The sequence below is a fragment of the Periplaneta americana genome, chromosome 1 (genome assembly GCF_040183065.1).
Source record: "Periplaneta americana isolate PAMFEO1 chromosome 1, P.americana_PAMFEO1_priV1, whole genome shotgun sequence".
NCBI classification, from domain to species: Eukaryota; Metazoa; Arthropoda; class Insecta; order Blattodea; family Blattidae; genus Periplaneta; species Periplaneta americana.
In genome coordinates this window covers 156,600,400-156,617,678 of record NC_091117.1, presented here as the reverse complement: position 1 = coordinate 156,617,678, position 17,279 = coordinate 156,600,400, and the positions used below count along the sequence as shown (strand labels likewise).

Here is a 17,279-nt window from a genome sequence, read left to right as displayed (position 1 = left end):
CCCAAGGCCTATTATTCCTATTCCAATCTACCAAAGAAAAACTTGTTTTGCTCAAAGTGCCGTTAGCTCCTGTACTCGTCACAAGATGGCAAACAAGTGCAAGAATTGCCTTCGGTACAGTAAATCGATAAAACGATGGTTATGACCCTAATTTCAGTACGCTGAACGCTGAACTGCAGAAGCTTCTTCCAATGGTCACTAGGGTATGCATTGGTAGCTTGCAATATAAGGGTTTTTGCAAGTGCGCTGAGAACCAAAACAAACCTTTTCAAGGTCGCTAAACTACCAGCTGATTCCCAGTCGACCGCAAAGCCTTCTATTCTGCGTGTTACATTGAGGAGAGTGCGAACTGCGAGATTACAGCTGGATACCAAAGGAGAAATGACATCTCCGACGCAAGTGGTAAGTAGAGAAATTTTAGAGCGCTGCTTTTGTTACTGTATTGTAAATACTACTGTTATTACAGGCATGTTCATTGCCTTCGTCTCCATGCTTTGTTCTGCTTGACATTTTCACGCATAACAAAACTTAAGTGTAATTTTGACATTACCAGCGTGGTTATTTGATCATATTATAATTTCTTCGAGACGAATATGTTACATATTTGTTTCTTCTTACGAACAAAAGAAGGGCTTAAGTCATTTAAAATAATACGGTATTTCCTTGAGTATCAGCTGGTCAGTGACAGGTTGTCACCCTCTCACTTCTCTCTCCTCTCACGCTCTCGCAGTCTTTGTCATCTTCATCCGTTATAATATATTTACTACACAACGCCTGAGTCGTTGAAAAGAAAGTCGTCTTAATAGTTCCTAAATAAAAATTAATTAGTGTATTTATTTTTAAAAATATTCACTCGAAGGATATTTTATATTACTAAACATTTTCTGTTATTATATACATGAATTGGATATTACTAATTAGGAGTTATCATTATTATTATTATTATTATCATCATCATCATCATCATGATCGTAGTTATTTTAGTGTTGAAAAGCCAGCAATATACCCACAAAAATAATGCGAAATCTATTGATAGTAGCATGAAGTTGAAGTGTACTTTTTATATTTGTAAAATATTTGCATTTCGTAAATAATTTGATATTAGAGTTATATTGTTTTATGATTTATACGAAGTCATAATGCTCGTAGAAATAAAGAATTTAATCTCCCTATATAATAGCCTATTTATCGATTTAGCAATTAAATTACGAGTACTTACGTAGCAATATATTAAAGTGGCATTACGTAGGTCATATATTCCGATAATTATCACACAATAGAGAACTGCATCATTATACAGTATACTTTATATGCAGTGGTTCCCAAAGTGCGTGCCGCGGCTCCCAGGGACGCCACCAAATTTTGGCAAGGCCGCTGCGCCGAGTATATTGTCGTGTGCCTTATATGCCCTATCAGGGAGCTAGTAAAGCAGTAACCAAGCCAAAAATAAATACATGGAAGAATCAGAGTTTACCAAACACACATGACCGTAACTGTTATGACGGCGCCACCGGTATATGATCAGCAGGGAAAGGGAGCCGCGAATATCAAAAGTTTGGAACCACTGTTCTATATTCTTGTCATTTTAATAGCACTTTATATAAGCAGGGTGCGAATCAAGATTGCTGATGAGTGGAGGGGGATAGAATCCTAGATAGAAAATACCACACAAAATTATTATTAACGCTTGGTCGCATAGAGTTTCTTGTCTTGCATCTTGATTATTATTATTATTATTATTATTATTATTATTATTATTATTATTATTATTATTATTATTATTATAACCATGAGCATGTTTCAAATAAGATGTGTAATTCGTAAGTTATTGATTGTTGTCGGCTTGCCTGGTCAAAATACATCAATATTATAACAAGTATATTCGTATTAAAACAATTACATTTTGTGACGGGGGGGGGGGGGGGGGATAGACGTTATCTCTGGCAGTGATGTTAGTATCAATTTATGAGAGAGGGATAACTTTCAAACAGGGAGAGAAATCCTCCCATCCCCCCCCCCCCCCGTTAATTCGCACCCTGTTTATAAGTATGTAAATTGAAATTAAATGATAGGACAATTAGCGCATAGAAATTTATATTAGAAATGTTTATTATAACCTGTTAGGCCACCTTGGCATTCGGATAATATTATGGGTATAATATCTACATAGCGTGAGTCGTGATTCTGCATATTGACAATTTAGGCAGACCTACACGATTTTTTTTCTTCTTTTTTTACTAGGTTATTTTACGACGCTTTACAAACATATTTAGCGTCTGAATGAGATGAAGGTGATAATGCCGGTGAAATGAGTCCGGGGTCCAGCACCGAGAGTTACCCAACATTTGCTCATTTTGGGTTGAGAGAAAACACCGGAAAAAACCTCAACGAGGTAACTTGTCCCGACCGGGAATCGAACTTGGGCCACCTGGTTTCACGGCTAGACGCGCTAATCGTTACTCCACAGGTGTGGACTTCACATGTATGTTGACTTTTTTTATATTAAGTCAACTGCCATTTTACAAAGAGCGCACTCAATTGAGTGACTTGGTGGCCGGGATTCCACAGTATAATGGCAGTTGAATTATTATTATTATTATTATTATTGTTATTATTATTATTACCGGAATATGAGATTTCATCTAATGAGACCCATCCAATATTTGAAATAATAATAATAATAATAATAATAATAATAATAATAATAATAATAATAATAATAATAATAATAATAACTTCGGTAATTTCGGTGTCGATTTGTGCAGTAATAAAAAGTCTTTAAAACCTTCTGAACAATAGTAGCAGTAATAAAGAAAGGAAATTTATTATCTGATCTGAAAAGGCACTCATAGATGTGCAGGACAATGACTAAAACTTGAAGTCTAAAGTTGCAAGAAGTATGATATAAAATTCAACACTTCCATTTGTAGAAAATTTATTTAGTATGCCAGAAAATACCACTGAATACATCACAGTTTTATGTACCTAGTTTCACTTTCAAACGAAGCTTACGTACGTATAGCTTACAGTCATTAATATATTATCACAGTCTAGTATATACAGTCACGAAGCTCAATACGTAGTAAATATGCATTCATAGATAGTTGCTAGCCACTAGGATCGCTAATATCGCCTCATTACAGACAATGCGAAATAATACCGGCACAGTCTATTGTTCCTAGCAACCTCACAACTCAAGCTTCGTGACTGTATATACTAGACTGTGATATTATTATAATAAAGAAAATCCGAAGAACATATCACTGACTCAACGTATAAAGAAGATTTAAGTTATGAACTTTACATAAATTAAGAATATCTTGGAACAAAGAGTTTCATGAAACACAAATAATTGAACTTCAGAAAGACTAAGAAATAATACCTATACAGTTACGTCACATCGTGAGAAAATTACGCAAACACATATTGTGAGAATTTCTCGTTTAATGCAGTTAAGCAGTAATTAGTGCAAAGTGCAACAATTGCAAATTTTGTTATTGTTATTTTCAAGGATACATGAAATTAAGTATAACGTATTAATTATATGGTATGAATTGTATGTACAACCCCATACGAGTACACATTTAGGAGCTGATATGGACTCATTGTGCTCCCTGCAAATTTTGGAATGGCCAAGAAATGGCAAGAAAATTTGTTTGCAGCCCCCTCTTTCAGGGACAGCGTCTTTTTACGTGTCGTATATAGGACACGGTATCACAGCATGCTAAGGATTTTCTCTCCCTTAAAAATGCAGCGCCTTCGCCCACGTTTGAACTCACGAACTTCGTATCCAATAGAAAGCAGAAAGTATGGTAACGATTACACCACCGAGAACGACATTCTATTATTTGTATTTCTTTTTAAGTGGTTATGAATAGCCAGTGGCATGTACTGTGTTGTCTCATTACACGACCTCCATTAAGTAGACTACAAAAAAGGTTTTAACTTGAAGAAACAGAGGTTTGAGCTTTAAAATTGAAGGGTTCAGAGCCATAGTGGGCCAAGCACCATTTATTAAAAACGGAGAAAGCAAGGGTTAAAGTTAAGTGAATGCCATAGTTTAATGAAGATTGACATATCATTTAGTTTTAATGTGTATACTTTATATTACTTGCTATATGCTCTCATTGAATTATGGTAATAACTTCATTTTAACCCTTGTTTTCTACGGTTTTAGTAAATGGAGCTTGGCCCATTATGGTTCTCAATCCTTCAATTGTTGGAGAAGAAATCGCGAAATTATATTCAGTGCTCGAAATTATGAATGATGGATGTGTATTGTTCCCATTTTGACATTCTCTCGATTTATCAGTGTCTCGATTTATCAATGTCAATTAAAATGTTTATTAATTTTATAAGCTTATATTCACTGCAAATGTTTGTTAGCTGGCACTATACCAGGCACTTGATTGTTTCTTTATACAGAATTATATCTGGTAGGTTCGCTTCAATGGTTTTGTTTCTTCTTGTTCCCTACGCCAACAAACCGTATTTACTCGCTTATTAGATTCTACAAGGCTCTATCTGCTGTACCTTTTATGCTATTCATTTTCTTAACTAACATTAGGCATCCACAAATGGCGGAACTGACATGCAGTTCGTCCCGAGACTTGATCATGTGTGTGCTGAATTTGTAGGCTCAAGCGAAGGATTAACCAATATTTACATGCGCACTAATTACGCTATAATGGTTTCCTTTAAGCCCATATTATTATTATTATTATTATTATTATTATTATTATTATTATTATTATTATTATTATTATTATTATTATTATTGCAACATTTTTCAGTTGTGATATAGCCTACATCCTAAAAAGGGAAACGTGAAATATTAATTCCCACAAATTCTCCATAGTAATTTCAGACGTCGTTTAATCAACTGTCCGAAGACAGGTCTGGACCCCACAAATGATACCAACAAGGCACCACTTGTGAGGCAACTAAGATAGGCGATAATGAAGTAGGGTGTCAGTTCTTTTCCCCTAGTAATTTGAGAGCCATAAATAATAGCTGGATTTCAAGAAAAATACGAATTCGGCCAAACTATTTCCTTAGCAGTACTATTTTCGCAAATAGTAATGCCCGTATTTCTCGTTAACTACGGTATGCAGCAAAACAAACGCCACTGAAATTATTGCTCATCTGCTGTCCACGTTTCCCTAGCAACGAAGTATTTATTTATTGTATAAATAATACTTTGAAATATTGTGAATTCAGTGTTGTGTTGATTTCTGAATTCTCACAACTGAAGAAGAGATGTTTATCGTGGAACATTATTTCCGGTCATACGGAGTAGGACGTCAGAATGGGCCAAGTTTGCTTTACATTAAAGAACAGTACGAGAAGCGATTTAATAAGGAGGCACCAAATAACAGAACAATGTTAGCTGTCTTTGGCCAGTTCCGTCATACGGAATGTCTTAAGATAGACCTACTGTCACACGTCGCTACTTTTGCAGCGCTGCAGTATAAAATACTGCGCAACTCTCGTACTGCGACGTGTGAATAACGGTGTAACCTGAGAAGTAGCGGCTGCCGAACCAGCTACTCGCTACTTTTTAATGCTGTGCGTAGCGACGTATGAACAGGATTCTCAGGGCTGCAGCTGCAGCATTTTTGATATCGGCTTTGTTGAAACTTTTGTAGCGGTTGCGACCAGTGTTGCCACCCAAATGTGCTAATGATAATTTTATTGTTTGGATATACTGTATTTTAATGTTTGATGTGATGAAAATAAATGATTTGTAACAGTTACTAACTGTACAACGCAGTCAGAGTAGATTTTCTGGTGATATAATTCATTTTTTTAATTTTCCGTAGTATAGTTTCAAACAGGAGGGTTGCCGACATTGATTACGTGAATATGCTGTTGGTTATCATTTAAGTATACAGGCGTTTTTAATAGCTTTATTCAGATCGTCCAGGTGACTTAGCTATAGAAGACGAAGAAGCCGTATCAAAAGACGAAAAAAGATTTTCAATTTTAAGCCAAGAAGTTGAACTAGCGCTTAAAGAAATGAAGACTAGAAAAAAAAGGAGTTAGTGGAATCCCCATTGAATTAGTGAAATGCTTAAGTGAAGACAAGAAAATTCTATAATTATGCAACGAAATATATGAGAAAGGCGACTGGCCTGAAGATTTTACATAGACAGTGTTGATTACAATACCGAAGAAAAATAATGCCAATAAATGTAAGGAGTTCAGGACTATCAACCTGATATCACCTTCGGCGAAGATTCTCTTGCGAATACTGAATCGACGTTTAAATATATTCTAACATGGAAGAACAGTTGGAAGAAGAGCAGTTTGGTTTCAGGAAGGGAAAAGGTACGAAAGATGCAATTGGACTGCTACGGAAAATCGGCGAAAGATACCTAGAGAAGAATAAAGAAGTGTATGTAGTATTTGTGGACCTAGAAAAGACTTTTGACAGAGTGGATTGAATTAAACTGATTAGGATCCTAAAGAAAATTGGTGTGGATTGGAAAGAGAGCAGTGTTTAGTAATCTTTATATGAAACAACGAGTCAAGGTCAGGATAGGAGAAAAAATCTCAGAAGTGGTCCTTTATCATCTCCCCTGTTCAACATATACTTGGAGGATTTAGTAAAGAACTGTTTTCAAAACATGGAAGGAGTGATAGTAGGAGGAAGAAGAATAAAGTGCATAAGATTTGCTGATATGGCATTGTTAGCAGAAGAGGAAATGTTACTAAAGGATATGCTACTGGAGCTAAATGATAGCTGTGAACATTATGGGATGAAGATAAATGCAAATGAGACTAAGAGCATGGACATAGGAAGCAAAATACAGAAGATAAACTTGCAAATTCTAAATGAGGCAGTAGAGCAAGTGGACAGCTTCAAATACTTGGGGTGTACTATAAGCAGTAACATGAGCTGCTACCAGGAAGTCAAAATGAGAATAGTAATGGTCAAGGAAGCTTTTAATAGAAAAAGAAGCATTTTCTGCGCACCTCTGGAAAAATATCTAAGGAAGAGACTAGTGAAGTGCTTTGTATGGAGTGTGGCATTGTATGGGGCAGAAACATGGACATTACGACAAAGTGAAGAGAAGCGAATAGAAGCATATGGATATGGAGAAGAATGGAACGTGTGAAGTGGACAGACAGAATAAGAAATCAAGCTGTATTGGAAAGAGTGGGTGAAGAAAGAATTATGCTGAAACTGATCAGGAAGAGGGAAAGGAATTGGTTGGGTCACTGGCTGAGAAGAAACTGCCTACTGAAGGTTGTACTAGAAGGAATGGTGAACAGCAGAAGAGTTCGGAGTAGAAGAAGGTATCAGATCATAGACGACATTAAGATATATGGATAATATAAGGAAACGAAGAGGAAAACAGAAAATAGGAAAGATTGGAGAACCTGCCCTTGGGCAGAACACTAAATGAAATGATAGGAAAAATAATGCCAATTTCTGAATACTAGTTAGGACAGAAAAGCAAATAATAGATAAGTAAGCTATCGCACGAGTTTCATAACCTGAAACTCTAATGCGAACATAACCACAAAATGTATATTGAAAAGTCAACACGGAGGTAGAAAGCTGCAGCTAGACTGCGGCTGCAAAAGTAACGCCTTGTGTGTGAACAGCGTGCAGCGCGCTACTTTTAGTTTACGTGTGAACACGAAACGCAACTTTTGCAGCTGCAGTACAAAAGTTGCGCATCAAAAGTAGCGACGTGTGACCTTACCTTTATGTCAACGAAAGGGGACAACAGGGCGCCCAAGAACAGTCACCATAAACGAGAATCATAGACGGCTTCTCCAACAGATGTAGGCTACGCCGTGTTCGGTCATGAAATATAGGGCCCTTATTTCGTCGACGATGCTGCACAGAATCTAGAAACAATAAAGCAGCTACTCTACGGAGACCTCATTATTACTCCAATTGTGCGGGATTTGCACCAATTTTGTCGCGCCAGAAACTTACTCCTCCAACGACAATGGATGCAGCAAGATGGAGCTACAGCTCACACCGCGGGGGAGACACTTGCCCTTCTACAACGACACTTTGGAGATCGCCTAATTTCTCGTGGAACTACATTCCCATACCCTTTCTGCTCCCTGGATCTCACGGCCCCAGATGCTTACATATGGGGCATGTTGAAAGAATTAGTTTTCAAGACAGATGACCCACCTACAAATATTCCCGAATTACGGGAGGAGATAATGTCGTTTTTTGTATCCTTACAGCAACCTGTGTTCATCAACATGTTCAAAAATCTTCAGAAACGTTATGAACAATGTGTGGCACGTGATGGTACACATTTTGAACACATATTATACCAACGCAATTAAATAACGTTTGTGTCGTTTGTTTTGCCGCACATTGTACATGTAGGCCTATTGGAAAGCACTCTAACTTTGATAAGAAGTAAGTTTATAGAAAAATTATAATACATTTTTGTACAAGAAAGAGTGGAGTCTATTCAGGTATAAACCAATTTCCGAGAATACTCCATACTGCTGAATAGCTCATCTAGTATCGCCTCGCATCTTGATTGACACAGCATGTTCCATATTTTGAATTTTGTCAATTTTGCTGTACTTTTTGTAAAACCATCGCAGTATTCACAATTTTTCTACAGACTTTGGTCTGTCACAATGTTTTTAACTACCGCGGAATTCTCTCTCTCTCTCCTTTCTTTTTTTTTTTACAAGTTTTCACTATGATGAAAAATTGCAGGGTCCATACTTCAATCCCTTTAGATTTCTGAATCTTCCCAGTGTGCTGGAACATTCCCTATAGTAGTCATAGTAAAGCCAAATAAAACTAATTCTCGTTTTTAGAGGCAAAATCATTATTTTCTAGAATTAATTAAAAATAGATTGTTACTCTAGGATGGCATGAAGTTATTTCATTTGCCATAACAACAGTAGTGAAACAATTGAAACCCTAGTTTCTGTGAAAATAAACCCTATTCATTTATGAACAAAACTGTATTAGCCTACTTTCCTAAAAACTTCTCAACAAAGACGACTTTCAAATTTCTCGTGACTTTTGAATAATCTTATAGGAGTTATACACCTACTTCATATCGGAAAATTCTCGAGACGGTAATCAGCAGTGGAGCTATATATGAAAGACTTAAACAAAGTTTGTAGACTGTAACAAGTTATTTTCTCGGGAGTATTTGTCAATTTTAATATTTTACTTCGGAAAACGTATTATTTGTCTTTCTCGTGTTAAATGTTACATTACCTCGTTAACATGTTTCAGCCTGCTATTGGCCATCTTCAGAACTGGTTGCTGCTGGTCTTGACGTCTTTTGTTTGTTTTTCCTGTGGGGGTGTGTTTGTGTAATGTAATGTGGAGTCAAAGTGTGTGTGTTCTGAAATTGAGTTGTGCGTTGAGAATTTAGTTTGGATGTGTTTTTGTGTGTCTGTATATTTCGTATTGTTCTAGTGTATTTACACACATACACAACACATCCAATCACCCAACACAACACAAACTAGCTGAATTCCGAACAATGGTACACAGACTACTCAACATACCAAGACTACTCAACATACCAATGACTCAACATGACTACAAAGAAGAGCTAAACACAATCAAATACATAGCACAAGAAAATGGATATAACCCCAACATAATAGACAACATAATAAGACAAAACATAATCACAAAAACATAAAAATACAACACAAACACAAGAACACAAAAAATACATCATACTAACATACGAAAACAAAAACACATACAAGATTGCAACCTCATCCAAGAAATTAAATTACAACATCACATACAGAACAAATAATACTCTACAAAAACATCTCAACACACAAACAACACAAAGAAACAAATACAATCACACAGGCGTATACAAACTCAATTGCAACACCTGCAACGACTTCTACATAGGACAGACAGGCAGATCATTTCAAACACGTTACAAAGAACACATCACAGCCATAACAAAATTACAAAACACTTCCACATATGCAGAATACATCACAAATGCTAACCACACCTAAAGAGACATCAACACAGACATGGAAATTCTACACATGCAACCAAAAAGCCAGAAACTAAACACACTAGAACAATACAAAATATACAGACACACAAAAACACATCCAAACGAAATTCTCAACACAGCTCAATTTCAGAACACACACACTCTTTGACTCCACATTACACTACACAAACACACCCCCACAAGAAACACAAAAAAGGCGCCAAGACCAGCAACATCCAGTTCTGAAGATGGTCAATAGCAGGCTGAAACATGTTAACGAGGTAATGTAACATTTAACACAAGAAAGACAAATAATATGTTTTCGGAAGTGATGTAGTGTTAAAAGTAGTGCAATCAAGGTGTTTAATATTTTAGTCGACTTCTAACTATGCTGCGTAGGTTATTTAATGGCGATGGAATTGGTAATAGCGAGATTATATTTTTAGAGATGAGATCAAGGTTTCGACATATAAATACCTGGCGCAAGAATTAAAATTGAGGAAAATCTCGAAAAACTCCCAAATAGGTAATCAACCCAAGCGGGAATCGAACCCAGGCCCAACTGCAGCTCCGGATCAGTACGCAAACGGGCCTACCGCCTGAGTTACGTCTGTGATTAATTTTAATTCTAAAAATGCTGAAGATGTTTTCATATGATTAATAATTTTGGAGAAATACTCCGATAGACTTGTTAATTTTTTTAACACTGGCGAGAACACACACAGTAATATAATATTATACTATTCCACGGCAGAATACACCGAAAAGACATGTTTTATGCAGATCAAAGCAGTGTATATCCTACACTTCCTTTGATGCGGCTATACCTAAGAACTTACGTAACGCTTGGAATAATGTCAGTTTACAAGAGACAGCACTAAGGTTTCACCTCTCCCTTCCTTGTTATGTATGCTATTTATATGAATACTTAATTTTATTGAATGATCCATTCACTTTCCTTCTTTTGACATTCAAATGCATTGCACATAATATAAAAGAACAATACTGTAAATTTATCGCCTTATAGTTTTCTTTAAAACTATAGAGTTCATTTCTTAAATAATTTATTATCGTTTTAACTTATAACTAGAGAGCGGAATTTAGGCAAAAACCTATTTTTCCCTTGATGCATACAGGCTTGAGATTTAATATTTACATTTTCATGGAAATATAGGTATAAGTAAAGGGGTTTTATAGTGCCTAAAAATTCTCAACACACAACTCAATTTCAGAACACACACACTCTTTGACTCTACATTATACCACACGAACACACCCTCACAGGAAACAAAACAAGAGGCGCCAAGACCAACAACGACCAGTTCTGAGGATGACCCATAAATAGGTCGAAACATGTAAACAAGGTACGTTAGAATTTAACACAAAGTCTTACCATACATATTCCGATGCCTATTTCGGCATTAGTGCCCATTTTTTAAGTTTTTTTTTTAATTTTTGCATCATTTTTCGGAACTGTTTACTGTTTTTCTTAACATTCTATACCATTTACATTCCGAGACTGATAACAACTCCTTCCTAACAGTGAACAACACAATAGCGAAGTACCTCCGGGCTACCCCTTCTCATTCTTACAATCTTTCAATACTAAAATTCCAACTTTCAATCGGCCTGAGTAGCGTAGTCTGTATAGCGCTGACCTTCTGTACTCGAGGTTGCAGGTTCGATCTCGGCTTAGGTCAATGGCGTTTATTATTATTATTATTATTATTATTATTATTATTATTTCTTCTGTCTGTCAGTAATTTAACACAAACTCACTGAGTTGTACCCGAATAAGCATTCCCTTACATCCCAAGACAGATAACAACCCCTTCTTTTTTCTCACCATTTGTAAGTAAGCAGTGAGCGAGACAATAACCACAATAGGTGGTGATCATCTATTGTGAAGCAAACTTTGAAAATGTGATTGGTGAGTGTGAAACACTAACTTAAAGACAGATGTCTTCATTTTGTGTATGCATGTGTACCCCTGTAAAATGTGTGGAAGTTTCTTTTATTCCTAGAATTTTGCATTAAATAAATGTTGAATCTTATATTAGTGACATTCTTTAACAAAAAAAAAGCCTATTTTTTTATTTTATAGAGCCGAAATAAAGGAGTTTAAGAGTCTATTTTAGGCGTCTAAAATGCCACTTTTTAGGGCCTAGAATTCCGCTCTCTACTTATAACAAAAGTCATATCGCGACATTCTTTGTATTACAAACTTATTTTGACAATAACATAACACTTAATAAGTTAATTCATTACTGTAAACTTACACAATTTTGTCAAATAATCAAGTTAGTTTAAAAAATTTGTGACACTAATGAGTTAAGAATGTTCACCAAGAAATCTTGCTATATTCATGGGTTTTCTTAGTTGTTGTCGTAGCTGATTATATTGAGGACAGTCCTGGATGATGTGCTTCACAGAAAGAGTTTCACTGCGGTGTTACAAACTGGAGGAGGTTTCTTTTTTAGTAAATAACCATGTGTGAGCTTAATATGTCCAGTACGTAGTCGATTGATGAGAACTTGATTCCTTTGGGAATTACAGCATGATGGCGCAACCTCTCATCTCTCTTAAAGTTCGAGAGCATTTAAGTAGTACATTCGGTGAACATCGGATTGGCCGGGGTGGGCCCATTGCATGGCCTGCTCGTTCTCCTGACCTTACCCCACTCAATTTTTATGCGTGGAGACATTTAAAGGTTGGTTATATAACAAAAAATCTTTGTTTTGGGCTTCTCTACCATTCCTAGAAGTTTGAGTATGGAGTTTTGCAACACTGTATGTTTGATTAGGTATGATAAACTGGAAGTAGATCTGATTTCTCTTAAACTCTTGTGCTGAAGTACTGAATTGTCATTTAGTTGGTTAGAAACATCTTCACAGCTTAATTTATTTGGTTGAAAATTGTTAGCAGCCAATAAATTTATTATATAGATTCACCAGATCTCATTCATTCATAGTTTTCTGCCAAGGGCAGGTCTTTCACTGCAAAACCAGCATTCTCCAGTGTTTCCTTTTAGTCTCCGCATACGATCCATATATCTTAACGTTGTTTATCACTTGATTTCTTCTGCCCCGAACTTTTCTTCCGTTCACCATTCCTTCCAGTACATCTGATATCTTCTTCTACCTCGAACTTTTCTTCCTTTTATCATTCCTTCCAGTGCATCCTTCAGTAGGCAGTTTCTTCTCAGCCAATTCCTTTTTCTCTTCCTGATCAGTTTCAGCATCATTATTTCTTCATCCACTGTTTCTAGCACAGCTTCATATCTTATTCTGTCTGTCCATTACATAGGTTCCATTCTTCACCATATCCACATTTCAAATGCGTCTAGTCTTCTCTCTTTACTGCGTCGTAATGTCCACTTTTCACCAGATATATGTCACTTTTAGAGAGAAAAAACTGAAGTTTATTTCAACATAGTTTTGATGACTACAGGTGCATTACACGGTTCAACTTTTATTTCAACTTTAAGCATTCAAGCAAGAGTAAACGAAACGCATTCAATTGTGCATGCTTTTTTCCACTAAAAATGAGAGCGCATGCGGCAATTGAAGCCTACCTATCACTGGTGGGTATCTTGTGCGTATTTCGTTCAACAGTAGCATGTAGCGAGCAGCTGATTGATTGTTTTAGGTGGCCGTGAATAAACTAAAAATTCTTTTGTTTGGCAATAGTGGACCTTTTAAGCTGAAAATGGCGATAAGTACGGTTAGCTTTATTGAAGATAATAGCAATTATGAGTGTTAAACCTCAATTTTGCGAATCAAGTAGGCCTATATATTGGAATGATATTTAATATTTATCAATTAATATATAGTATCTACGTAATGAAGATGACGTTCAACATGGCGCACCGTGTAGACAAATATATCTGCATGCATGTTAATTGAACGTTCATTTTCAACTTTATTCTTTCAATATTCTCCCCAGATTGCATGCGTAAACGAGTGGAAAATTTAACCGTGTAATGCACCTTTACACCGAATTACACTTACACAGAACTGTGATATAACAAAGATAAACTCGGAGAACACTTAAAACCTGGAGCAATCTTTACCATGCCCACTTAATAGAGTCCATTTTTGTATGGCTAACAAATACCTTATATAAAATACTCTATTGTATTGTGTTTACAGTGTATATTACAGTTTTTAGAAAATATTATATATATATATATATATATATATATATATATATATTTATATTCGAGAGACAATAGCTATCACATCATTAGGCCTATTTGTGTGTATTTCAACACATAGCAATTTGAGTATGCAAACCTTGATCTGTAAGTGATCATTAAACTTATGTTAAAATCGGTATTAGATAATATTTAAATTGTAATTATTAACATTTAAGTAGTCGCGTGGGGGTCATGTTGACCCCAGTGTTATATGTTGGTTTGTATAATTTTTGCGCTGTTGCCTACATTGCCCAGCTTATCAGCTCCTTTCTGAAAGGGTGTCGGCAATACGACTACATGATAACTTCCAGTTTATCACTGTCATTTGTTGCGTTAATTAAAATTTTCTAGGCTGGGGGTTCTGTTGACCCCTATGCGACTACTAATGCCATAAATTAGTCCACAAGTAGTACTGTATAGTGTTATTTTTGTGATTCTATACGTGAAATCTCTTACTCTAGAAGATTATGGCAAGTAATTATGCACATGTGCTAGAAGATTTACATAGAAACAGGATATTTCATATTTCAATTCGTGTATTTAATTGGGGGGGGTCACTCTAACCCCACGCGACTACTAATGTTACAAATCAGTCCACAAGTGGTGTATATAGTGCAAATTATTACTTAAGAACATTTTGGCAAGTAATGACCCATATGAGCTAGAAAGTTTACGTGGAACTATGAATTTTATATTTTAATTCGTATTTTTGCCTGGGGGTCACTTTGACCCCCCACGCGAGTACAGCTCATGCATTTTGTCAAGACACTCGCGATGCATAGTAGGGGAACAACGTTTCTGTGGAGGAGGTAGGAGTAGAAGGGAAGGTTGGGCGTGTGTCTACCGAGTTCAAGGCAAAGGCTAACCCATTCCCCTATAATTCATAAGTACACTCCTCCGATCTCGTGCGCAGCTCTGTAGGAAGAGTGGGGGAGTGTCTGAACATAATGCATAAGCTGTACTAATGTTACAAAATAGTTCGCGAGTACTTAAGTGTTAAATATCCATCTAACTCGACTCAGTAGGTGTTAAATTACAATAATAAATACATAAACTCAGTAAGGGTGCCCAAGAGCACACAGTTCCTATGAGTGCGCACTTTAATTATATGACAGTTGGTAATATTGAATTCTTCACCTTTGTTGTAGGCCTAATTGTGTTTAAAATGATAGAAAATCGTCTCTCAGAATTATTCTTCTTATGCCCAGTATTTCAGAGAGTATGATAGGTAAAGCACATTTCGGATATTTTATGTAATTTTCTGGTTCTATTATGCAAATCGCGAGCGAAGTAACGTTTTATTCGTAAGTATTTTGCGAAAGAATGCTTTCAAGCTATCATACTACGATAGTATGTTTTTCAATTCAGATGATTGATGCTTTCTGGGGGACTTGTTTAGAACATTTTTACAGCCTTGCAAGTACCCGTTGAAAGTTCACCAAAGAACATGCGCATGCGATCTTTGGAATATTGTGTCATTTATGAGTGGAAACTGAAATCTGCATCCTCCTACTTATATTTGAAGTCCGAAGTTGTTGGGAAGCTTAAAGATGTTTTCTTCAGATAAGCAGAAACATGAGTTATCAGATCATATCAGAGCTTTTGATTCCAGTTCTAAGAACTGGTGGGAAGTAATTCGTGCATTTGAGGTATGAGTATGCCGAGATAAACATAGTATGTCATCGATTGAGCTAAGATAACAAAAGACAACAGAAAGGCATTGTTTTCACTATTTCTGCACAAGACATAATCTGACTTTTCGGTCTCCCGTAATGTAGGCCCATAGTTTCGTTAGCAGTTTTTAGATTTAATGCACGTGATAATCAGCGATTTCTTTTCAATTCGAGCCTATTAGTATCTAGTGTCCTAAACAAGATTCCGAATTAAATGAAAGCGTTTGCTTGTACACATCTCGTCCATACTTGTGGAGTAACGGTTAGCGCGTGTGGCTGCGAAACCAGGTGGCCCGGGTTCGATTCCCGGTCGGGACAAGTTACCTGGTTGAGGTTTTTTTCCGGGGTTTTCCTTCAACCAATATGAGCAAATCCTGGATAACTTTCGGTGCTGGACCCCGGGCTCATTTCACCGGCATTATCATCTTCATCTCATTCAGACGCTAAATAACCTAAGATGTTGATAAAGCGTCGTAAAATAACCTACTAAAATAAAAAAATATTTACATTTCAAGTCTGATCAGTATAATATGTTACTATTCAGCGATGTATGCAATGGAGGGGGAAAGGAACTGGCCACCTATCCAAATATATCCTGGCTTAGTTGCCTCATGATCTGCGCCTTATTGGCGTCACATATAAGCAGGCAGCGCATTTTCGTTCCCAAACGTACAGCGGATCGAGTAGTTTCTTCTGGTAGTTACATCTATTACGTCATATGGATGCGTAAGCAAGGTCAAATTGCAAGCAGGTACGCATGGGGTCATTAAATAATAATGATGTAATGTAATATAAATATACCCCTGTAACATGATATGACGTAGAAACAACATTCTCTTAGTTTAAACAAATTTTATGTGATGTCCGTAAAAGATTTGTATTTCATGACCTCAGAATATATGTTTTCGTTCACTGCAACGGGATAGGTTTTGATAAACGAATTAGTTGTATATCTGTGTAAAATATAAATATTGATAATTTGTATATTGATTTTTGTTATTATTTTGTCCCTGTAACGTCATATGACGTAAGAATAACATTTTCTTAGCTTAAACAAATTTTTAATGGCAGTTATAGTAAAAGATATGAATTTCATAATCTCAGAATATATATGTTTTTGTTCACCGTAACGGAGTGGATTTCGTTAAATGAATTAATTCGATATATTATATGATATAAGAGTTTTTACAGTTAATGTGTATCATGTTTACTATTATATTCTATGATATATATTTTATACTATTATATAATATACAGAGTGGAAGGTAAGGTAGTACATTGACAGGAGCCATAGATCTCATTATTTAGAGCAAGTTTTGTCAAATAAAACAAATCATAGGACCTACGGATAGTGAGATAATTACAAGTGTTTCGAAAGCGCTGACTGCAATTGCAAGATGTCTCAACGCCGCATAAGTAGTG

At 36.1% G+C, this 17,279-nt stretch overlaps 1 protein-coding gene across 1 annotated transcript in view; it reads left to right on the top strand.

The window, feature by feature from the left end:
* The first annotated feature begins 193 nt into the window (after nt 1–193).
* The window catches only part of LOC138702883 (lysoplasmalogenase TMEM86A), a 212,970-nt gene continuing 195,884 nt past the window's right edge, over nt 194–17,279 (top strand). Inside the window, exon 1 of the mRNA XM_069830268.1 lies at nt 194–402. Within this exon, the coding sequence (XP_069686369.1) occupies nt 382–402 (21 nt within the window). The 5' untranslated portion in view covers nt 194–381. The remainder of the gene's footprint in view (nt 403–17,279) is intronic.